Raw genomic sequence first — 22,930 nt, forward strand, 5'->3', positions numbered from 1 at the left:
TTTCTCAAAAATAGACGCAAGAGCAAGTGTTTTGAGAAATAGTGGGCGGTGGATTGAGTTTGAAAAAGGGACGGTCGATGGAACCGCGGAAACGGGAGGTACGGCGGCGACGCTCGATCGGAGGCTCATGACGTGGCGCTAGGACAAGCGCTTCCATGGCGCGTTCACGGGCGGCTTCTCCGCGGGCTACTACAACACGGTTGGCAGCAAGGAAGGCTGGGCGCCCAAGGCGTTCCAGTCGTCGCGGGATGGCGGCGCCGCGCCGACGCAGCGCATTGAAGATTTCCTCGACGACGAAGACGACCAGCTCCTCGGTCGGCGCCTCGAGCTCGCGTCCAAGTACGACCCGAACAATGCCACGCAGGACGCGACGAGCAAGCACATGCAGCAGGCCCAAGCCCATGGCGCGTCGATTCCCGGCTTCATGCCCGACGACTTTATCCAGCCCTCGCGCGACTCGGTGGGCACGAAGCTTCTCTCAAGCATGGGCTGGAAGCAAGGCCAGGGCGTCGGCCCCAAGATCCGCAAGAGCAAGCTGAGCCGCTTCGACGACGGTGGCCATGGCGATGACGTTGTCTACGTTGCGCCCAAGCACAACGTGGACGTTACGGCCTTCCCGACGCCCAAGCTCGACAACTATGGCGTCGGGTACGACCCGTACATTGACGCGCCCGAGTTTGCGTTCCTCAAGCGGCGCCAAGACGCGGCGAAAGCAGCATCCGGCGTGCGCCAGATCATGACGTTCGCCGACGCGATGAAGCCATCAGTCGGGCGCAGCAACATGGGCCATGGACTCAGTGCGCTCGAAGAGAACGACGACTACGACGTGTACGCGGTCGAGACCCAAGACAACTTTGACCGCGAGCTCCACGACGGCGCGTCACGGAAGCGCCTTCGCGCCCCGACGCCCGCCGATGCCAAGACACGCGCATTTCAAGTGTGCAGCGACGGCCGACCGCTGCTCAAAGGCTACGTGCTTCGTCGCGTGACGCCCAAGCCGTCCAAGGCCCTTCTCGCCCCGCTGAACGTGCCACCGACGTACGAGCCAGGTCGGCTGTTCCGTCCGCGGCCAGCGCCGCCGAGCTTGTACAACGACCACGCGTTCACGCTGCCGAAACGCGGCACGTCGACGACGCTCACGGCGACGCAGCGCGGTGCGCTCCTTGGCGAGCCGGTCGCCAAACCGTTGACAGCGCCCGCCTTGGGCGAGCAAGTGCGGGCGGGGATGCTGGCCGCCATGTCGAGTCGGTTTCAATCCGCGTCGTCGGCGAGTGAGCTGGCGGCGCCAAAAGCCGACGAGCGCAAGCCGCTCGAGCGGGCGACGCTGCCGTGGAAACCGGACCGGCTCCTCTGCAAGCGCTTCCGCGTCCAGCGACCCGATGAGTTTGTTGATGGAACCAAAGCCAGCGCGCTTGTGGACGAGAGCCAAGCACGGTTCGACCGCGAGATCGTGTCGCACCTCAAGGACGCCGACGGATTCAAGGCGCCGCCAAAAGCCAGGACGGAGGATGCGCTGTTGCCCGAGCTGCCGCCGGTCGTGCGACCGCCCGAAGACCTCTTCAAGTCGATCTTTGATGTCGACGAGCAAAGTCAAGGTGAGGATGACGAGAGCAGCAGCAGTAGCGACGAAGATGAAGCAACGGAAGCGATGGCCGCGCCGACCATGGCACAGAAGACGTTGTCCAATGTTGTGCAGCAGCACTCGAGCGTCGTCGTTGCGCCATCCGCCACACACGATGCGTCGGACGACAGTAGCAGCAGCAGTGACGACGACGCGTCGACCACCCGCCGTCGGTCGCACAAGGCGGAGAAGAAGCGCAAGCACAAGGCCAAGAAGGAAAAGAAAGCTAAAAAGGAGAAAAAAGCCAAATCGCACAAGAAAGACTCCAAGCGCCGCCGAAAAGATTAGTTAATCGTTTGCAATGATTTGAGTCGAATGAATGTATCAACTGCGACCCGTTGATATTATTGTCGGTAGGTGTTTCTGTTGCCACAAGTAGATAACTTTTGTACTAGTTGCTCAAAATTCACGACTGTACGAGGCGGCTCTTCTAGCTCGTCTCATGGAACATAAGACCAGCTATAACATAAGACCAGCTAGAAGAGCCGCCTCGTACAGTCGTGAGTCTTAAGCCGTTCCATGACGTTCGCTTAGGAGGGCCAAGAAGGTCAATGAATGCACAGGCGCCTTGTCTAGATCCGCAAGAAGACGAGAGGGAGGCAGCTACCTTCCTATTGGCGGCGGTACAGCGTGAACTTGTAGAATGTAAAAGGAAATATCATTATGTCAAGAAAAGGGGTGGGGTAAGGTAGGGTCTAGCATCGTCTAACAAAAATCTAGTCGAAAGTCTTCTTCTGGCCCTGGAAGTTCTGGATCGACGACGACTGGCGCTTGGGGGGACCGCCGGCACCACGGCCGCCACGGCCGCCAAAGCCACCGCCACGGCCGCCGCGACCACCGTCACGACCACCACGGCCGCCGAAACCACGGCCACCGCCACGGCCACCATCACCACGGCCACCACGGCCGCCGAAGCCACCGCCACGGCCACCGCCGTTGCCGCCGCCGAACGAGCGCTCGGGCTTGGGGGCAGCGTAGTTGACGCGGATCGCACGGCCGAGGACGTCCGTACCGCCGAGCTTGACAGCCTCATCGACGGCTTCCGTCGTCTCGAAGTCGACGTGGCCGAAACCGCGGAAGTCGCCGGTCTCGCGGTCCGTGGCGAGACGGACATGCGCGATGGGGCCGCAGTGCTGGAAGGTGGCGTACATCGTGTCTTCGTCAATGTTCCAGCTGAGGTTGCCGACGAACACCGACACGCAGCCCTCGGGCTTCTCCTCGAGCTGGTTCTTCTTCTCGGCCGAGCGGACCTTCATCCAGCGGCCGCCGAAGTCGGCGCCGTCGTGGGCGAGGGCAGCAGCGGCTTCGTCAGCGTTGCTGTACGTGATGAAAGCCGTACCGGTCGAGCGGCCATCGGCAGCCATCGGGAAGCGGATGGCCGTGATCGTGCCCGAGGTTTCGAAGATGGCGCGGAGTTCGCTCTCGTCGACGACCCACGGGAGGCCGGCGATGAAGATCTCGGCGCAGCCGGCATCGACCGCCTTGGCCGAGCCGTCCGCGGCCTTCTGGACCTTGGCGGGCTGCTCCGAGGACTCCGAGGCCTTGCGCTTCTTGATGACCGGGGTCTCTTCCTCATCCGAGGACGAGTCCGACGACGAATCCGACGACGACTCGGCCTTCTTGGCGGGCGCGGCCTTCTTGGCCGGGGCCTCATCCTCCGACGACGAGTCCGACGACGACTCAGCCTTCTTGGCAGCCGCGGCCTTCTTGGCGGGCGCGGCCTTCTTGGCCGGGGCCTCATCCTCCGAGCTCGAGCTCGAGTCCGACGACGACTCGGCCTTCTTGGCGGGCGCGGCCTTCTTGACCGGCGACTTCTTGACCGGGGCGGCCTTCTTCGGGGCCTCGTCTTCCGAGTCCGACGACGAGTCCGACGACGACGAGTCGGCCTTCTTGGCAGGCGCGGCCTTCTTGACCGGCGACTTCTTGACCGGGGCGGCCTTCTTCTTGGGGGCCTCATCCTCCGAGGACGATTCCGACTCGGACGACGACGAAGCGGCCTTCTTCACCGGGGCCTTCTTGGCCGGGGCGGCCTTCTTCGGGGCCTCATCCTCCGACGAGGACGACGACGAGTCCGAGCTGCTGCTGGCAGCGACGGGCACGGGCTTAGCTTGCTTCTTGGCCATAGTGATGGAAATCTGAGTGTGAGATGAGAGCCACCGCGCTCGCTCGAGCTTGAATGGCTCGCAAACCTTGCACCGTGCGAGCCAACCAACGCGTTCGATTTCGAATGCGACGATGCCATTGGCGGGCGTCGCAAACTATTTGGCCAATCACGATGGCGCACCCGATTTTCCAGTCGTTGGGGTGGTGGCGGCCCAACGCAGCCAATCAGCGCCACGCACTGGATACGGGCCAGGACGCGACGAGCGACCGCGTTCCGCGGGTGGACGCGCTACAGCGGCGCTTCAATCCCGGCCCTCGCACGCGTATCCAACACGATGACGTGGCACCTGCTGCGGCAGCGACCATGTCCTCGGCGCCGACGGCGAAAGGCAACTTCAAGTTGGCCGTCGTGGCAAGATGATGCGAGGGATAAAGCGTCGTGTATAAGTACCAGGGCCCGCACGGCCAATGATGCGACACAGCCATGGCAAGCAGTCAATGGCGTCGGTGGCAGCCGTCATAAACAATGTCGTATCTGGCGGATATAGCCGTGCCGACGCTGTGTGCAGCGCTGCAGGAGAGGAAGCTCGTTGTCGAGGACGTCGTCGTCGGCCTCGCAGCGGCCATTCCTTGCTACTACTAGTACGTACGTGGATGGATGCAACGAGCGAGCTCGTTGCTCGACTGTCGCGATCGATCGATGCGTTCTACGAGCGCTAGAAAGGGCAGTCTGCAGAGTACGAGCCGGATATTGTGCGTACGCTTACGTAGCGGTACGACAATGTGCAAAATACCAGGGCATCGCAACGACGTACGTCACGCCGTAGTACTGCATTGAGCACGTCAGTAGCATTTGCATACTAGTATTGTTGTTGTTGATGTACGATCGTCCGTTGCCCGATCTTGAAAAGACACTTTGCGGATGCGGCCCGTGTACTACGAGCCCGTCGCGCGCGTCTACTATGGCAGCGTGTGCTCGGCGGCGTACCTCCTCTCGTGGCTAGCATGGCTCACGACGTTTCTCTTGCCACTCTTGCTCGTCTACGATACGTCCAGTGACGCTCTACGCTCGTATGCTATGGCTTATGACATGGGTAGCGTTCTGGCCGCACTCGATCGCGTACCGGGAGCAGCCGTCTATGCAGTACATGTACCAGACGCTGCTTCTCATTGAAGGCACGGCGCGCGACGACCAAGGCAATGTGCGCGTCTTCTCGGGCTTTTGGAGTACGCTGCCGACAAGCGTCAATCAGCTCGCGGGCGCCGCGCTGCGCCCCGGGCAAATTCAGTCGTTTGCTGACGACGACAACCGCGACGGGCTGCTAGACCGCGTCTCGATCGAGGTGGCGATCGCAGTGAATGCCGGCGAAAGCGTTCATAAGGCGTCGCTGCTCGTGATGTTCAACGCGACGATGCAGGTGGATAGGATACTGTGTCCTTTCTCACTTTGCACTATTGTCTTTGCCACCTAGACGCATGCCCAGCTATGCATGGATGTCATGGCGCTCGTCTCGCATGCGTCGCCGCTGCCAGGCAGCGTCCTCTACACTGTGGGCGATCTCGCACTGAGCTTCAAGCGACCGTTGCCACTCACGACCACGTACACGACGATGCTCATCTAAGATCTGATAGACGATCGCCTTAGGTGTGCGACGCCGTATGCAACTGACGCGCTGCTCAACGTGTCGTCACTCCAACACGCCGACGACTTGAGGTTCGAGCAGTTCATGCTGCGGCAGACCCGTCGCGAGAGTACGCTTCGTATTGATTTCGTCGCGCACAACGACGGGCTATAGATCGCGCCACTGTGGCCAATCAAGAGCACGTGTGGATCCAAGATGCCAGTGAGGCCCCGCGGCGCTTTGTTATGAATGCGACGCTGAGTGTCCCCGTCTCCGACATTTCGTAGTCTTTTCTATCTATATATGGAGGGTGATTGGGGTGTAGGTACGTCCCGACGTTCTATGAGCGCCTCCAACGGGGCTGGGTCCAGGTACGACGAGCAGCAATGTTATTTTCTACGCACAGAGTTGATTTATGGCTGTAGTACTACGCCGCATTCGTCCTTGTCGCGTCGCTCGTCACGTCGTTGGTCGCCTTCATCGTGCGCGAACGAGTACGTCCTCTGCTCTGTGCTACGATCAGCTAACATCCATAGCTCGTCGGAACGATCGAAGCCGCCACCAAAGCTACGGGCCCGCTCGCGCACTTTCATAGTCAGTAGATCTACGATCACATCCAAGTCGTTACCATAAGTCTACTCCGCCTCCTGTACCGCAACCACAACAAACGAATGACAGACCTAATACTGTCATAATGGAGACCTTCCCAAGCCTCGTGTGGTCTAGAACTCAGAACTTATTCCAAGAGTTTGAGGCGGTGGGGTGAGACGTCGCTGGTAGTGATGTGGAATTCGCTTCCTTTCACGTGGCACTTCAACATGCTTTTCATTTGTCATGTGTCCAACGGCCACCGAAGGGCCACGTCATTGCAGCGGGTTGAAATAACGCAGACGCTCCTGTCGTAGGCTCTTTCGTGCTGTACCTTAGCTGCTGAGGACTATCGAATAGTTACTCGACCTCCTCTTACTGCGGCCAAGCTCGGCCGCGCGTGCTCGCTCTGTCCACAGCAACCAGCGACGGCAGCTGGTTTACCTTCTCACATTTCAACAAAATGAGCCAATCACGATGCGATTTCGACACCATTTTAACCAATGAAAACGCTGCGCCAATCAAAACGCCACGATTGTGATGGGCTTCAAGAAACCGAAAGGGCAATTTCGTTGCGTATTTCTGATTTGGCCATGACCGAGTACGGCGTCGACGTCTCTACCCAGACGCGCGTGCTCCGGCGCTGGGCGCCCCGGCACTTGGTGCTACGAGGCCAAACGCTCACGCTCTATGACGGCGCCGCCCTCTGCGAGACGCATGCCATGGCGCAGTGCCACGTCACGGCGCTGCCCCCGGAGCCCCCGACCCGTTGCTTCTTGCTCGAGCTGCGCTTTGCCTCGAAGAAGACCCTTCGCATCCTTGCCGACAATGCCATTCTTCATGCGCGGCTCAAGACCATCTTGGAGGCCGCTGCAACGAGCGACCGGTACACCCTCCCGCCCTTCTCGGACGCCGACCGTCTTTTGTGCGTTGCCGCCACCGTCACGGAGCGGGCCAAGCACCGCCGAGTCCCATCCAGCGGCCTCACTCCTGCGCATATCCAAGCATATGTAGCTCGTCTCAAGCGGATCGTCGACCGGGACTTCGCCGGCGTCGCGTCGCCCGAAGCGCTCTACGCCAAACTCGTCGACCTTGAAGCCACGTACGTCGTTAATTACCGTGATGACACGCATTGCGTCACCGAGTCGTTCCCGCACCTTGCCTACCAGCTCGACGCACTCAACTTTGCGCTGGGGCACAACCCGTCTCGCGCTACGCCAAATGCCGACGTCATTGGCGTCTGCACCTTTTGCAAGCGCGAGCTCGAGCCGTGGAAAGCGCGCATCATGTACCAGCGCAACCAAACAGCGCAGTGCGGTCACTGCAACGAGTACGTCGACGTACAGACGTACTACAAGCGTTGCTTCGACACGAGAGCGTTCGACATGCCGCTGCGCGACGTCTTGGCACAGTGCCCGCACAGGCATTGCCGACGACCTTTGGAGTTGCGCCTCGTGTATGCGCTCCACGTACATGACGAGGCCGTGACGTGCCCTTGTTGCAGCCACACGCTTTTGTACGAAACGTTTCAAATTGCGCTCTTCCAGCGTGAGCACCCGTACCTCGAGTGGATCAGCGACTTTACCACGCAAAAAGAAGTCATGAGTCGACTCGCGGTGCCCCGCGACCTCCCGATCGACGGCCGCTGGGACACATACCTCCGAACGCTCCTTGGCTGCATTGATGCACGCACCAAGACCAAGCCGCCAATAAGCCGCATCGAAGCATATGCGCTCAAAGAACAAGTGCAGTCGAAAGCCGGCGCGATTCGCGCCAACGCGCTCGGTGCGTTTCCCATCGATCTGGTGCGCGCCATGGTCCACGAGTTGCGACTTCTGAGCGTCCTATTGGCCCACGACACGTACTGGGCGACGCCACCAATCGCGGCGGCGGCCATCGCGCGCTACGAACACTTTATGGCGCTGCAAAAGGGGACGACGCTGACACCGACGCTGGACATTGCCGTTGCGTGGTGCGCCCACCGGACGCAGCCGTCGGCCTACGTCGCTTACTCGACAACGGTTGCCGGTGCTGTCGTGGCGTCCTCTACCGGGACTGACGCCACGTACGCTGAAACGTGCACTCTGTGGACCAAGGCGTACGGCGAGGCGTACTCGTCGTTTGTGCCGACAACTGGCGACGGAAAATGGCTCGTGCCCCGGGGCGACTCGCGCTTCTTTGGCGTTGACGACGCGCTGCCGCGATCCAAGCACAACGATGACAACGGCGACGACCGTGCGCTGCGCGGTGTCATTGGCACTCCGATCTTTGACACGCGCGTCGCGTCATCGAAACTGTACCTCCTCCTTCCCCACTCTAGTGCTTCGCCCTAAGACTTGTAGTACACTACTAGTATATTTTATTCGTTTAGTGCGATTCTACAAGGGGTACATTATTCACTCCTGGGTTCAGAAGGCATTGTCGTGTCGCCTCAGTACTGTCGACGGCCAAGAGCTCACTTTGCACCGTTATCCGGATAACCCAGTTGTGTTTTGACAGGTCAAGACGCCACGTCACGCGCATCCGAACCTGCCACCACAACCGAATTGGACCGTTGGGAGACGCATGGCGGCGACGACAGAAGACACCGAAGCGCGCGTCGGCCCCGTCGACGACGTCAACCGCAGCATCGAGGCGTTGGATTGGTCGGTACTCGAGGCGGCGCTCAAGGTACCGGGCAACGCGGGGTATCCGCTCTGCTCCATGACCGAAGCCGACTTTGACGTGTATATCGAGTCGGAGAACCAAGACCTCAAGTCGCGCAACCTGGAGTGGCACCACGGCGTTGTGTACATTGTCGAATTGAACGATGTCATGCACTGCCGCCTCGCTATCGGCATCGATGAGGCCATCTTCGAGGCGACGGGGACGGGATGCAAGCATCTCCGGTCGTGTGGCAGCGCGTACATTGACACGACCAACGCGCCGATCACGCTACCGAAGCTCGAGCCGGATGGTTGCTTTTACCCGACGCGCAGCATTGGCCCGATCAAGCCCAACTGGCTTTCCTGGTGCGAGAATCACACGCTCAAAGTCGAAGTCGGCGTGCACGCCAACTGGGTGACGCTGGACCCGAAGACTGAGCGCTGGTGCGCGTTTCCCGGTATTCGCTACGTGCTCTGCGTCCACGTGTCGCACGACTTTGCGGTGCGCGAGTACAAGCTCTTTTCGATCACCAACAACCAGCTTGACGGCCCCGCACCGCACTTGACGGCGCCCACTCCAATTCACGCTCATACGCGCATCGAGCTCGATGGTCGTCGGCTCTTGGCGCTGCCGGACGACGTCCCGCTGCCGCTGGGTTTCAACGCCAGCATTGTCTTTGAACTCAACCCGATCGTGCAAGAAGTGTGGTGCGATTATTGCGATAGCGACGACCCCATTCCACCTCCGTTTTGAGTTTCAAGCCGTGCACGAGTGGCATTTTCCTTCACAAGGGAAACGTTTCTAGTGAAATGACTCCAACAACATATGTTTTTTTTCTAGTTTGAAACTCCGCACGGTGTCCCTCTTCTTGAGATGGCGTAGGCCAGATGAGATGCCATTACAAGAGGTCGACCTCTGCGTATGACCTAAGGTCGACAACCATTGACCATTGGTATGGTGTTGCGACGACACTGGGCGACGCGGAGTGTCATTTGGATCACAGCCGAATCCGACGGCGGCTGCGCCAGACTCGTACCAATACAGGTATACAGACTTTTTGGCGTGCTCACTTTGCACTGTGCCAATACGTCTTCGCCCTTGTACTAGTCCCACCCAGCGCATGAATCGATGCGTGCAGATGACGCTACGCTGCGTGCGACAGCCACGCACCAACCGACCGTTCGGTTGGCGAAACGGTTTTTGGCGCCTTCGAAACGGCAAGGACGCGATGCTGCTGCTGGAATGAAGCGCGTGGAATGTGTAGCTGTACGGTGGCTGGGTGCCTGGAGCTCATGGTAGCTGCCCCACAGTGGGATCGCTCGGTCGCCACAACCCCTCACGCAGCAGCTGGCGCCTCAATTCGGACTTTGGAGCCTGAACTTGCCTGAAAATGCCGATTTTCACACCGGGAATACCTAAAATTAATTCCGGTAGGATTTCCCAGCCTGACGTGGAGCGATGGCATCGATGTCATTCGCCGATTCGCCCTTCGTCATGCTTCCGACAAGCGCGGATGCATGGGCGAGCGCACAGCTGCCACCCGAGGTCCTTCGGGACGGCGAGCTCCTCGCGCAAGCGTACCTCGCCCACCTCACGGACGAGGCGCCGGCCGACCGGAGCACCCTCCTCGAGGCCTACGAGCAGCTCAAAGCGCAGCGCGTCCAGGCGCCATCGACCGGGACGTTTGCGGGCGACGACCTCGACCGGCTGCGCCTCTTTGCTTTCCCGACACAGCCGCGCTCATTCCAAGAGTCGTTCGACGCTGTGACACCGTCGGCAGTGCTGCGCGAAGCCGCCTTGACGACGCCATCGCCGGCGACCATCGACCAGGCGCTCGAGGCCTTCCAGACGCGCTTCTGCCTCAAGAAGACCATGGCGCAGCTCGGACGCGCCATGACACCGGACGTGACGTCCATCGAGACGCCGTCGCCGTACCTGGTCTCGGCGCACGACCAAAGCGTCTTTCCCGAGAAGCTCTTCTCGCTGTCGTCCAGCCGCTTCCAGCTCGACATGCTCGCGTACTTTCGTCTAAAGGAACCGGCGCTCTTTGCCAGCGGCATGCACACGATCGTTGGCTCGATCCTCGACTGCCCGCCATTGTCGCTATGCGCCATTCGCCCGCACTCGGCCGAGGCCGCGCTTCTCGCCGCGCACGTTGCGTTTGGAGCGCAGCTTCTGAACGACGCAGCGGGCGACCCGATCGCGACGGGGTATGCACTCTCGCTCTTGCTGGCGCTGGGCGAGTCGAGCGGCCACCTACAGCCGCTCTTGGTCGCGACCTCGTACCTCTTGCGCCCTGCGAACGCGTCCGTGGTCGCGGCGTTGCCCACCGACCAGTCGGCGCACTTGGATGCGATCCTGCGCCGCCTTGACGCGTACAAGGTGCAGTTCGAACTTAGTCTGGTGGTCGCCGACGCCGTGCTCAAGAGCGTGCATGTCCTCGACGACGACGCCCCCAACGACAATGACAAGATATTCTCGACGCTTGCTACCGACGGCAAGTACGTCTACGGCTGGAGCACCGGCCACGGGCTTCAAAAGGTCGGGTCGGGCTACCATGGCGCGGTCGCTGGCAAGGTGTACGCCCACGCACCGGCGTCTTCGGTTGCCGAAATCCTCTTTGCCTCGGACGACGATTCGATCCACTGGTCCGACTACACCGTGTCGCTTCTCGCGGCCGGTGACAGCGTGTACTTGGGCGTTGCGCGCAAGCGACCGACAGACGACGACCCGTCGACGACGCCGGCGCTGACACTGTGGGCGCTCGATGCCTCGACGTTGACGCCGACCGCCCGCGTCGACGTGGCAACGACGGCGACGACGGTCTTTACGGATGGCCACAGCCTCTTTACGGCCGCCGTCCACGGTGCCGAGCTTGTGCTGGAGCGACTGGTGCGGACCGAAGGCTTTGCTGTCGCAACGACATGGCACGTGGCGCTCTCCGCCGATGCGCAAGCGTTCTTTCGCAAATCGAGTGACGCCATGTACTACACCAACGGCCATGCCGTAGTCGTGACGCAGCGCGGGTCACCGATGCCGTCTCTGCAGCTGCAGCTCGAGAGCGATGCGCCACAGGTGGTCCTAAGCCACCACGATGCCGACGTCGACGCCTGCGCGCTTGTGTTTGACGCGCGCAACAACGTCGTATGGCGCGCGATGCATGACCACGACGGCAACATTTTGGTGTCACACCAGAACCACGGTCTCCACGTGGCGCCACCACCGGTCGTGTCGCCGACGCCGTCGGCCGTCGCGCATCGGGTCGTAGCGCACCTGTCGCGGGTCCTCGACGCCTACGCCGGCGATACGACCTATCGCGCGCGTCACGTGCCCTTCCTCGTCGACTTGAGTCCAAAGACGTTTGAACTTCTTTTGATCTTGGTGGCCGAGACCACCGAGGCGAGCGTGCTGGAGACGGCGCTTCGCTTGCTCTTGCGCAACGTGCAGCACTGGCACGCCGACCAGACGCGCTCGCAGGACGTTGGCGCGTTGGTTGGTGCGAGCGGCCTCGTGGCCATTCTACAGCGACTCGTGGACGCCGCGCCGACGCCAAGCGTTCTCACGGCGGCGCAAGCCCTCTCGGTGGCGACTCTGGAGCTCTCCCACCCGACGCTAACGAGTCAGTGGACGTACGCGCTCTCGCTCCTCTCGGCCGCGGTGCACGGGACGCTGCCCGTGTCGCAGCAGCCGGCGCTGCATCTCGTGTTGGCCCAACTGACGTCGCATCCCAAGATGCAGGCGTTTGCCAAGGAAGGCATCGTCACGTCGTCGGCGTGGTCGTCGCTCTTGGATCTCGTCGCGCACCAGTCGCAGGCATCGCCCGAGAGCTTTGCGTACTCGCTGACGGCGCCACTCACGTCGCTCGTTGTGGCGTCCTGTCACGCTGCGGTGGGGGCATATGCCAATGCGTGGCTGGACCTCGATGGACTCGTGACACTGGCGCGTCAGCTCCTTGACACGGCGGCGCGCATGTGTGATCATACGTCGACACCAAGCAAGGAGCTTGAGGCCGGCGTCGTCGGCCAGGCCGTGGGCGTCGTGGTTGCCTTTGTGCAGGCGGCGCTCGAGACGACGGCGCCGCCCGGCCTCGCGACCATCGATGCCTACGTCGCCTCCATTGCAGCGTTGGTGCCCAAGCTGTCGGCCTTGACGGCAACGGAGGACGAGACGCCGGCGCGGACGCTTCAGGTGACGGACGCAGTCGGGACGCTCGAGTCGGCGCACCCAAACGTTGCCAACACGCAGATCAACACGAGTTTTGTGCTGCCGGGCGCGTCGACGATGACGATTTCGTTTGATCCGCGGTCGGCCACCGAAGGCTACTACAACAGCATTACGTTCTACACGGACGAGTCGTGCGCAGCGTACCACGGCGAGGAGCGGTACTATGGCCACGGCGACAGCACTATGTTTCCAGGCATTGGGTCGACGCCGCCGCTTCAAATCCCGACCAACAAGTGCTTTGTCGTGTTCCGGACCATGGAGAACGCCGGTACATTTTTTGGCTACCGCTTCACCGCGGTCGCCAAGGACACGCGCCACGTAGTGTCGCTCTCGGTGCCGCGCCACTTGCTATCGGCGCTGAGCGCGACGCTGGGCAGCATTGCGACCAAGGCGTGGTCGACGTGGAGCCCGACAGAGGCGTCCGAAGTCGAGCACGAGTCGCTCTTGCAGACGCCGCTCTTCCGCGGTGGTTTGCGCGCCGAGTCGCCGGTCGCGTTCTTGCACGAGCTCATCGAGCTACCCGAGGGGTCGCCAGCCGAGACGGTCGCCAAGCTCCTCAAGGCCAAGACGATCCAGGACCAGGGCGCTGTGCCGTACATCAACCGCGCCGTGCGGGCCGTGGCCGCCGCCCTTTTGCACCACAACGGCGTGACCATGGATGCGATCGCACTCTCGCAGGGCCTTCGGAGCGATGCGAGCGCGGCCTTGCTCAAAGCGTGGCGCAACGCACAGAAGATGCGCCATTGGCTTCATCTCGGCGATGCCAAGCCCGCGACCGAGTCCAAGCCGACGCTCAAGCGACAGCCGTCCGCGTACGCCGGTGCGTCGGACGAAGCGCTCCAAGTGCTCTGTGCCAACGTTGTCGCACGGGCGCGCTTCCTTTTGACGCTCGAGCCAGCGACGTTGCTCGAGGACGATGGCAGCGCGACCAAGCGCCGGTGGGGGGCGCTGGCCAAGCTTGCGAGAAGCCACACGCCGGATGCGAATGCGTCGCTGATGACCAAGTGGCACGCGCTCATCGACGAGGCCAAGGCGGCGACGGACCTCAAGGCGCTTCTCAGCTACCGCAAGAGCGCTGCGGGCCGCGACCCGACGGCCAAGACGACGACGGAGCTCGTGCTCGGCTTTGTGCAGAGCGATGCGAGCGTGGCGGACGTGTCGAGTACCATTGCCGTGCGCAACGCACGCGCCTTGCTGCGCGGCGTCGGCTTGGACGCGCTTCATGCTGTGGTCGCGACCAAGACTGGCGTCTCGCCGGCCGTCGTGTTGGACCAGTTTGCCTCGACGTTGCAGGCGTCGGCAGCGCCGACCGTGCAGCTCACGCGGAGCTTGGAAGGCAGCGACGTTCTCGGTCGCGTGCGAGTCCGGTCGGCGTTCAGCGCCGTCGTCGGTCGCCTCGCGTCGGCGTTGACACCGCCCTCGGACGAAGCGTTGCTTGTCGCAAGCCTCAAACTGCTGGCGATGGACTTCGAGCCGCGTGACGTCGAGTACCTCACGCCCGACCTCGTCACGCTCGTGTTCGACTTGCTCTTGTCCTTGCGCCCGACGGTGCGGCACGCGGCCCAAGCGACCATTCGACTCTGGTGCGACTGCTTCCTCGGCGCAGACGTGGCGCGCTCGTCGCCGTTGACGCCGCTGCTGGTGTCGCTCTTGCAAAACTACACGGCGCTCGCGACATCGACGCTTTTGGCGGCGGACGCAGACCGTCGCCCGATGCACTTGGCCCGCGGCATGCACCACGTGCCATTGGAGCTCGTCGCGCATAACGTCTTTGCGCTGCATTTTGCACTGTTTTGCGAAGCGCTGCCGATCCGCTTGCTCAAGATGGGCGACCGTGTGACGCGCGGCCCGCAGTGGAACCTCTTTGGTGACGACGCACTCGGCATGGGCGTCGTCGGCACCGTCGCCAAGCTCGACGGCACGGCGGCGGCGGTGCAGTGGCGCACGGGCGACGGTGTGCTTGGCGAGAGCGGCGAGGCCAGTGCAACGACCAAGTTTTTCCACTACTCGGACGCCGCCCAAGAAATCGTACCTCTCGATCGCGACGCGAGCGGCCTTGTCTGCGCATTTGAGAACGAAACCACCGAGGTCTGCCGACTGCACATCAACTTGGCCGGGTGCTTCGAGCTCCAGATCGGCGCCGACGTGGTGGCGACGAGCGGCGCGCCAGTGCCAGCGTCGCTTTGGCACCGAGTGGTGGTGACCCGCCAAGAATCGTCGCTCCAAGTGCTCCTCAACGACGACGTCGTACTGAGTCATGTGCTGCACGACGCTGCTCTCTCGGTCGTGTTTGGCCAGACTCGGCTTTTGCAGCAAAAGCCTGCGGCCGCCTTTGTCTCGATGCACGCCGACACACCACCGTCGACGGAAGCCCCGAAAGACGGTGAGCTGGACGTTGGCTTGCATCTCATGAGCACGCTTTTGTCGACGGCGACGTCGGCGCCGCAGGTGCTCAAGCCGCAGAGTACGCTCCAGCACGTCGTGCAGCTTGCCTACGCTGCGCAGAGCCCCGTGGCCATCCGCGTCGCGGCACTCCATGTGCTGTCGAGCTTGCCGGACGTGGCGACGGTCGCGCCGGCGTTGGCGGCGGTCGTGGCGTCGAGCGATGTCCTTGGCTACACGCTGAGTGTCCTTGGCACACTGCTGTACCCGGACAGTAAAGCCGAGACCCCGGCCTTTTGTCTCGCCGACCACGACGCGCTCTGGCTCGCGTCGGCTTACGCCCGGTTTGCTCGCTTGTACGCGGCGCAGACGGCGTTGCTGCCCGAGCTGGCCGACGGTATTGTCAAAAGTCTGCGCTGCCTCGAGCGATTCGGCGAGGCACATGAGCACGAGAAGCGCGCGGTGCTGGCGTCCATGGCGCTGCTTGGTGGCCTCCACGACACACTTGTCCTGGGTGGCACGGTCAAGTACAAGGCTTTGGGCGATCCCAAGAGCATCGTGCGCGGTGTCTGCATCGCGTTGGACCTCATGCAGAGCACCGCGTGCGTTTTGCCAGAGGGCGACCACGCCAAACTCGAGTACGTGCTCCTCGACGACGTTGCGGCCGACGCAACGCCACCGGTGCACGACGACGTGACGCCGTTGATCGCGGCGCTCGATGCACCATTATTACTGCAGGGCTTGCACGCGCTGCTGTCGATGCGCTGCGAACTGCCGCTGTGGGTGCTCGACGTTCGCGCGCGGGCCCTCAAGGCCCTTGAGCGCATCGGACTTGGTATTGGCGGCGTCGAGGCTCTTGTGCCCCAGTGGCTCGCGCTGGCGCGGGCGCCACCGGCGGGGCAGATGCCGCCGTCCAAGCGCCAAACGCTCACGTTCCAGTCCGGACACCCGTACGCCAACTCGATCGACGTGTACCAAACGATCTGCGTTGAAGGCGCGACGGGCCTCCGCGTGACGTTTGACGAGCGGTGTCGCACCGAGCACGACTACGACTATGTCAAATTTTACAAGGACGACTCGTACAACGAGATCTGGGGCGAGACCCAGTACACCGGGCGTGACGGCAGCGAAAACTGGGCCGGTTTCGGTGGCCGCCCGCCGCTGGAGATTCCGACCAACAAGTGCGTATTGTACTGGCACACGGACGGCTCGGGCAACGACTGGGGCTGGCTCGTCCAGATCGAAGCCATTTTCGACAAGAAGGAGGCCAAGACCTCCGCCGCCTCATCGTCGTCGTGGTCGCTCGACCAGTTGCAGCAGCGGGCGTTCCACCTCTCGGACCTCTTGCACCAGCACAACGTGTCGCCCAACACGCTGGCGCCGGCGTTGCCTGCTCCGATCGACGACACGCTGCCCGAAACGTGGCAGGTGTCGCCCAAGTACTTTTACCCGGCAGCGTCGACCGCGTACATGGCGGCAATCGACGTGACGTTGCACGCGTCACCGGACGTGACAAGTGACGTCGTGACGGTTGTGCCAAAGCACGGACCACTCACGTTGCTGGCGTCGGACGGTCGCTGGGTGCACGTCGCGACGGAGGACGCGGACGGCTGGACACAAGCGCGTGACGACGACACGTTTTACGTGCTGCCGGCAACGGCGCCGCTCGCACGTACCAACACGTCGATGCTGAACGCTGTCGCTGAGCCGTATGTCATTGGACCTGTCACGGGGCTGCTCAAGCCGTCGGCGGACGACGACATGGGTGCGGACGAGCTCGAGGCGCACTTTGTGCTCAAGACCAAGCCGAGCGACAAGACGCTCGTGCCATTGGCGCTCGGCGATGTGCTGCACAACCTTTCGGCGCAGTACGCACGCAAGTGCCTCCAGGCGGTGTGCCTCGCGACGACCGACGGCGTCTCGGCGCCCGTGTTTCTCGAGCTCTGCGATCTCTTTGTGTTTGAGCGCGATCCCGAGCGGCCGGACGCCAAGTTTGCGGCGCAGTTGCGGCACCTTGCGCGTCAGCACGAGTCGTTCCGATGCGACGTTGTCGCGCGCAGTGTGCGCCAGCTGGACGCGGCCGTGGCGCAGCTCCCGACGTCTTCGGTCGTCAATTACGTGCACATTGAGAAGACGCCGCCACTCGGCCAGCGCCGCGTGCACTTTCCCGGAGCGTCGCGCCTCCGCATCGTGTTCCGTGAAGACGATACAAACGTGACCAACCCCGATGACGCGCTGCGCTTTTACCACCCGAACGGCACGCTGCTCGGGCAGTACACGGGCGCTAAAGACTCGGGCGTGTGGCCTGGTATTGGCAGCGTTCCGCCGCTCGAGGTCGACGGCGACACGCTCATCTTTGTCAACTACGTGCCGAGCTTTGCCGACACGGGCAGCCACGCGTTCAAGGTGTACGCCGAAGGCTTTTACTTGACGCCCGAGGACCCGCCGGTCTTTGATGCGTCCGTGCTTGAAGGGCGGATTCGACTGTGCTGCTGGGTGCTTCAAGTGCTCGCAGAGAGCGACCTCTTGCTCGCTAGTCTCGTGGCCAACGCGACGTTGGTCACGACGCTGGAGCTGCTCGGACACGTGTACCAGCTACTGCCGCCGTCGCACCAGGTGCGCGTGCTGGACGCGCTCTGCGGTCTTTTGCGCTCGAAAGTGTCGGCGACGAGGCTGCTGCAAGCTCTCTCGACGGCGCAGATCCAAGCTCTGCATGCGTTCGTGCACACCAAACTGCTCTTGCGCCACGACATTGACAAGCACTATGGCGACGACCGGTCGCCGCTCATGCACCGGCTCGTGCAGTGTGCGCTTGCGTGGGACACGCAGCTCGCTTCGTATCTCCAGACGCTGGCCGTCGACGACGACGTGCGGTGGTTGACGCCGGACGGCACCGGTGCAACGACGGTCACGGCGGCCGCGACGGAGCCCCCGACTCTTGTCCAGACCACAAGAGGGTATGTGTCGGGGCTGCATACGTGGGAGATCACCGTGCACGGATGCGTCGACGTCGGGGTCGCCACCGACGGCGTTGTTGCTGCCAGTGTACCTGCCACCGATGCCGATGTCGTCTCGGTCGAGCTGGATATCGCGCACCAGGTCGTGACGTTCCGGCGCAACCGTGCATTGGTGTGCCGCAATGAACTGCCGTCGTCGATGCAACCGTGGTTCCCCGCTGTGCTGTTGGCAGCACCGGGCGACGCAGCAACGATTCGGGCACGGTCGCTGCTCGCCGACGCCATTTCGCTGGACCACGTCGACCCGTGGTATGCCGACGTCCGCAGTGCGATGGCCATGGTCGACACGGTCGCTGCTGGCACACCGTCGTCGGCCGTTGCGCTCACACCGTCGAGCGACGTTGTGCACGTCCCAGGCGCCAAGACGTTGCAACTCGTACCGCAAACCGACAGCGGCGCGCACGTGCCGGGCGGCGTCACGGTCGTCGACGCTTTGGGGGCTACGACAACGTTCTCGGCGACCGACTTGCATGCTGCGGTACCGTCGCCGGCATCGGCTCTACCGTTGTATACCAAGGTGGTCCGAGGCAGCGACTGGCAGTACGGCGACGAAGACGGTGGCGCCGGCAACGCAGGTGTCGTCGTCGGAACTGCACCGTGGAATGGCGTACCGGACGCCGGTGTTCGCATCTTTTGGCGCAAGACCGCATTCCAAGGCTTGTACCGCCACAACTACCTCGGGACGTTCGACGTGCTGCCGTTATCGCCTTTGACCAAGGCCATCGTCGCGGGTCCGTCGCTCACGATCGCACCGACGTCGCCGACACCGAGCATGGCGCTCGACGGCCGCCACGAGATTGTGCTCTCGGATCTGCCGTCGCTGCATGACGAGTGCACGCTGCAGTTTTGGCTGCGCGTGACGCCGATCGACAGCGACCGCACGCGCCAGTGCATTTTTCAACTTGGCGCTGCGGACGATGCGTGGCACCTGCGCCTCGAACTCAACGCCAAGCGCCAGCTCGTGCTCGGCATGGCCAGCGCTAAGCTCGAAGGTCCGACGCTGCCCGAGGCCACGTGGATCCGCATCGAAGTGGGGACGTGCGGGTCGCTGTTAGCGTTGCACGTCGACGGCGCATTGAGCAGCCACGAGCGCTTTGGCGAAAAGCTGGATTGGCGTGACGCCGGTGCGTCGACACTGGTGTTTGGCCGTCCGTTTGCGGGGCCGACGCCATCCGACGCGTTTGTTGGCCACGTAGCCGCGATCCACGTCTATGACGCGCCACTGCACTTGAAATCGTACGCTGCCGCCAACGTATTCTCCGACGTCTGGGAGACCAACGGCATGGCGCCGCTGCCGCCGCCGTCGTTTGATGCTCTCCTGGCGCAGGTACAACTGATGCGCTTGATGTATATACCATGGCAACTGTGTAGGCGGCCGAGACGACAGAAGACGTGCCGCCGGAAGCCACGTTGCTCGCGCAACTCGAAACGCGCAACGCGGGCACGTCGTTCCCGTCGCTCCGCCCGAAGGGTGTCGGCATCACGGAGGCGTCGGCGCACACCAAGATTTACTACGAAATGACGTTGCTCGACGGCAACGCCAACCAGATTGGCTGGAGCTTTGGCGACGTGACGTTCACGGGCTGTGGGACGTCCACCACCGGCGTCGGCGACGTCGAACACAGCTACGCGATCGATCTGAACCGCATGGTGCTCTGGCACGGCGACAAGCAAGAAATTGACGTTGTTGCGTGGACTGCTGGCGACGTCCTTGGCGTCCTACTGGACACGGAGGCGTGCGTCATGACGTTCTCGGTCAACGGCGTGCTGCTCCAAGATGTGTCGTTTCAACGCGACGACGACGACGACGAGAGCTGGCTGAGCCACGGGCCGGTGTACCCGAGCGTGTCGCTATCGACAAACGAAGGCGTGCTCTGGAACATTGGCCATCTCCCGTTCCGCCACTGCCCCGAGAGCTACGTCTCGGTGCTCACGGCCGCCGACGCACCGACGGATCGTATCGCGTTTGAGATCTTTGACCTCGAGCGCCAGGCGTGGCACGATGTCGGCTTTTGGCACCGCGTGCAGCCCGGGTGCCGCCCGCGCCTCGTCGGCACCTGCCTTTCGTCGATCGATGCGTGCGACGTGCCGTCGCCCATCTACCCGATCGGCGATCTCCACATCGTGCCAGCGTCGGCGACTCTCGGTGTCCTGCCGTCGGATGCATCGCCGGCGGAACTGGCCGAGCTCGTCCGGTACATCAACCAGCTGTGTGCGTCCAAGGGCTGGACTAAGCGCGAGCTCCTCGACTTGGGCTGGGCCAACGTCGCGCCAAAGTCGGACGACGAGCTCGTCAAGTGGCCGCTCTTGCACCAATCGGCGGCGTCGCTTCCAACGCACTTTGCGCTGCTGCAAGCGCTCAACCTGCGCATGGACGCGCATTTGCTACTGTATGTTGGCGTCGAGTACACGGGCGGCGCGCACGTTCCGGCCCTTCTGCACTCGCTCATGGCGTGCCGCGACTACATGTACGGTCTCGTCAAGCAAGGGCTTTGGGACCGCGAGATGGCCGCGACGGCGATCCCCGGCACAAGCAAGACGCTGGTGCTCAACCGACCGAAAGCGGCCCGGCACCTCGGCGGCGGCCTCAACCCATTTGCGCTCTTTTTGCAAGCGCACCAAGGCCTCAAGTCGTACAAACCCGCCGAGTTTTGCGCGTCGAGTCGACTGTACACCGTGACGTTCCTCGGCGAGAACGCGATTGACGTGGGCGGGCCGTACCGCGAGACCTTTTCACAGTTTGCAGCCGAGCTCCAGAGTGCACAGCTGCCCCTCTTGCTCCCGACGCCCAACCACGTGCACAATGTCGGCAACAACCGAGACGCGTACGTGCTGCACCCGACAGTGTCGCCAAGTTTGCTCATCTTCCTCGGCAAGCTCCTCGGTGTTGCAATGCGCTCGAAGGAATACCTCGCTCTCAACTTGAGTCAAGTGGTCTGGAAGCTTTTGACGCACGAGACGCTGACGATCGACGACCTCGAGGCCATCGACAGCCTCGTCGTCAGCTCGATGAACTCGATCCGGCGCATCGACAGCGACGGCGTCGACGCCAACTCGTTCGAAGACGTCATCCAAGAGACCTTTGCAACGCTCTCGACCGACAACCGCACAGTGCCGATCGTCCCAGGCGGTGACGCGATCGCCGTCACGTTTGAGAACCGGGGTGCATTTGCGGACGGCGTCGAGACGTACCGCTTGCACGAGTTTGACGCTGCCGCCAAGTTCTTGCGCGAGGGGCTCGGACTCGTCGTGCCCCTCCAAGTGCTGCGACTCTTCTCGTGGCGCGAGGTCGAGATGATGGTGTGCGGGTCACCGGCCATCGACATGGACTTGCTGAAGGAGTGCACCGAGTACAGCTGCTGCGAGCCCACGGACGCGCACGTCAAGTGGTTCTGGGAGGTGCTCTGCGACGACTTTTCTGAAGAGAGCAAGCGCATGTTTCTCAAGTTTACGTGGGGCCGCATCCGCCTCCCGCGCTCGAAAGCCGAGTTTGGCCAGCTCTTCAAGCTCCAAAACAACGCCCGCGACCCGCCGGATACGTATTTGCCCGTGTCGCACACGTGCTTTTTCTCACTGGAGCTGCCAAAATATTCGTCCAAGGCGATTTTGACCCAGCGGCTCATGTACGCCATCTACAACTGCCACGCGATTGACGGCGACGGCGACGCGCTCGCGGCCAACCAACTCGGCTGGGAGGACTAGAGTTTCCTGGATCCTGTAACTAACTGCATGTGTACGACATCACGATATTGTGGGTTTGGGAATTGCGTTCCGGTGGACCCACGATGAATTCTCGGGTTGGACTATCGCATTGGATGTCGTAAGGCATAAGAATGGCGACGACACTGTCGACGCTTTGGAGCATGCAAATACTGTGCTTGCAGCGATCGTGCGACCCGAAATGGTGGCGAGAGCTTTCGAAAGGCGCTTGCACCATCTCGCACAGCGCTGGGTCGAAAAGGTGCTGGGACGTTCGCCACTCGAGTGCTACAGGTAGGAACAAACCTGTTGTCGTTGCGCATCAAGGCAGCAAGAAAGAGAACGTCCACCGCTCGCTCTTGCACGAGACATCGCAGTGAGATTGTATCCGGATAGCAACGCTGCCAGAGTGGAATTGGTCTCAAGATGGTCATGCCTCCAACAGCAGCGACAACGAACCCCGAGACGACCGCACGTGATTCTGTCGACCCTGTGAAGCGCATCAATCGAGCGATCGAGGCTCTGGACTGGGATGCCGCGCAGGCCGCTCTAAACGTCATCGACAACGACGGCTTTTGGGTCTGCTCTGCGACCGAGGCCGACTGGGATCGCTACGTCGAGTCGGAAGAGCAAGAGATGAAATCTCGCCACTTTGAGTTTCGAGACGGCTCAATATACCTCATCGAGATGAGCGGTGGACTTCACGGCAGCATTGCTGCTGGCATCGACGACGCGATCAAGGAGGCCACGAGGCCAGAGGTCACGGGGACATACGATCGAGTCCTCTGGGGGCACCGCGACGCGTACGTCGACACGACTCACGAACCAGCGGCATACAAGCTACCGAAGCTCGCACCCGACTGTAGCTACGGTCCAGCACTCGACATTGGCGCCATCTTTCCCGACTGGCCCCTCGACCTCCGCTGGAACGAGTTCCATACGCTCAAGGTCGAGGTCGGCATCAATCAAGGCTGGCGAAGTATGAACGCTAAGGTGCTGCGATACTGCGCCTTTCCCGGCATTCGCTA

General features: G+C 62.3%; 7 protein-coding genes across 9 annotated transcripts; 6 read left to right on the plus strand and 1 right to left on the minus strand.

Annotated features, from left to right (window-relative positions):
• The first annotated feature begins 68 nt into the window (after positions 1-68).
• On the plus strand, positions 69-1,963 carry SDRG_05195 (hypothetical protein). Its single transcript, XM_008610897.1, has 2 exons — positions 69-98; positions 143-1,963. Exons 1-2 carry the CDS (start codon positions 78-80, stop codon positions 1,907-1,909), a joined length of 1,788 nt encoding a protein of 595 aa, XP_008609119.1. The 5' UTR covers positions 69-77; the 3' UTR covers positions 1,910-1,963.
• Positions 1,964-2,257: 294 nt separating this feature from the next.
• On the minus strand, positions 2,258-3,806 carry SDRG_05196 (hypothetical protein). Of its 3 annotated transcripts, none has more exons than XM_008610900.1 (2): positions 3,526-3,806; positions 2,258-3,417 (listed from the first exon to the last, which is right to left on the minus strand). In XM_008610900.1, the coding sequence occupies exons 1-2, from the start codon at positions 3,742-3,744 to the stop codon at positions 2,338-2,340; spliced, it is 1,299 nt and encodes a 432-aa protein (XP_008609122.1). In that variant the 5' UTR covers positions 3,745-3,806; the 3' UTR covers positions 2,258-2,337. The 3 variants fall into 3 exon arrangements, with proteins under 3 accessions (XP_008609122.1, XP_008609121.1, XP_008609120.1); XM_008610899.1 differs by having other exon boundaries at positions 2,258-3,462; positions 3,664-3,787; XM_008610898.1 differs by having other exon boundaries at positions 2,338-3,787.
• Positions 3,807-4,646: 840 nt separating this feature from the next.
• Positions 4,647-6,056, plus strand: SDRG_05197 (hypothetical protein; the record flags this gene model as incomplete). The annotated part of the gene is made up of 8 exons (XM_008610901.1): positions 4,647-4,779; positions 4,823-5,142; positions 5,197-5,324; positions 5,370-5,476; positions 5,521-5,629; positions 5,672-5,717; positions 5,772-5,840; positions 5,883-6,056. 8 exons carry the CDS (start codon positions 4,647-4,649, stop codon positions 5,946-5,948), a joined length of 978 nt encoding a protein of 325 aa, XP_008609123.1. The 3' UTR covers positions 5,949-6,056.
• A 469-nt stretch (positions 6,057-6,525) lies between these two features.
• On the plus strand, positions 6,526-8,310 carry SDRG_05198 (hypothetical protein; the record flags this gene model as incomplete). The annotated part of the gene is made up of 1 exon (XM_008610902.1): positions 6,526-8,310. A coding segment is annotated over one exon (1,742 nt), but the record flags the coding sequence as incomplete, so codon positions are not given.
• A 177-nt stretch (positions 8,311-8,487) lies between these two features.
• Positions 8,488-9,399, plus strand: SDRG_05199 (hypothetical protein). Its single transcript, XM_008610903.1, has one exon. The coding sequence runs from the start codon at positions 8,500-8,502 to the stop codon at positions 9,331-9,333; it is 834 nt and encodes a 277-aa protein (XP_008609125.1). The 5' UTR covers positions 8,488-8,499; the 3' UTR covers positions 9,334-9,399.
• A 605-nt stretch (positions 9,400-10,004) lies between these two features.
• Positions 10,005-22,009, plus strand: SDRG_05200 (hypothetical protein). Its single transcript, XM_008610904.1, has 2 exons — positions 10,005-19,530; positions 19,575-22,009. The coding sequence occupies exons 1-2, from the start codon at positions 10,039-10,041 to the stop codon at positions 21,903-21,905; spliced, it is 11,823 nt and encodes a 3,940-aa protein (XP_008609126.1). The 5' UTR covers positions 10,005-10,038; the 3' UTR covers positions 21,906-22,009.
• A 319-nt stretch (positions 22,010-22,328) lies between these two features.
• SDRG_05201 (hypothetical protein) lies at positions 22,329-22,894 on the plus strand (the record flags this gene model as incomplete). Its single annotated transcript, XM_008610905.1, has 2 exons — positions 22,329-22,856; positions 22,883-22,894. 2 exons carry the CDS (start codon positions 22,329-22,331, stop codon positions 22,892-22,894), a joined length of 540 nt encoding a protein of 179 aa, XP_008609127.1.
• Between the last annotated feature and the right edge of the window lie 36 nt (positions 22,895-22,930).

The sequence above is a fragment of the Saprolegnia diclina genome (assembly GCF_000281045.1).
Source record: "Saprolegnia diclina VS20 unplaced genomic scaffold supercont1.13, whole genome shotgun sequence".
NCBI classification, from domain to species: domain Eukaryota; phylum Oomycota; class Saprolegniomycetes; order Saprolegniales; family Saprolegniaceae; genus Saprolegnia; species Saprolegnia diclina.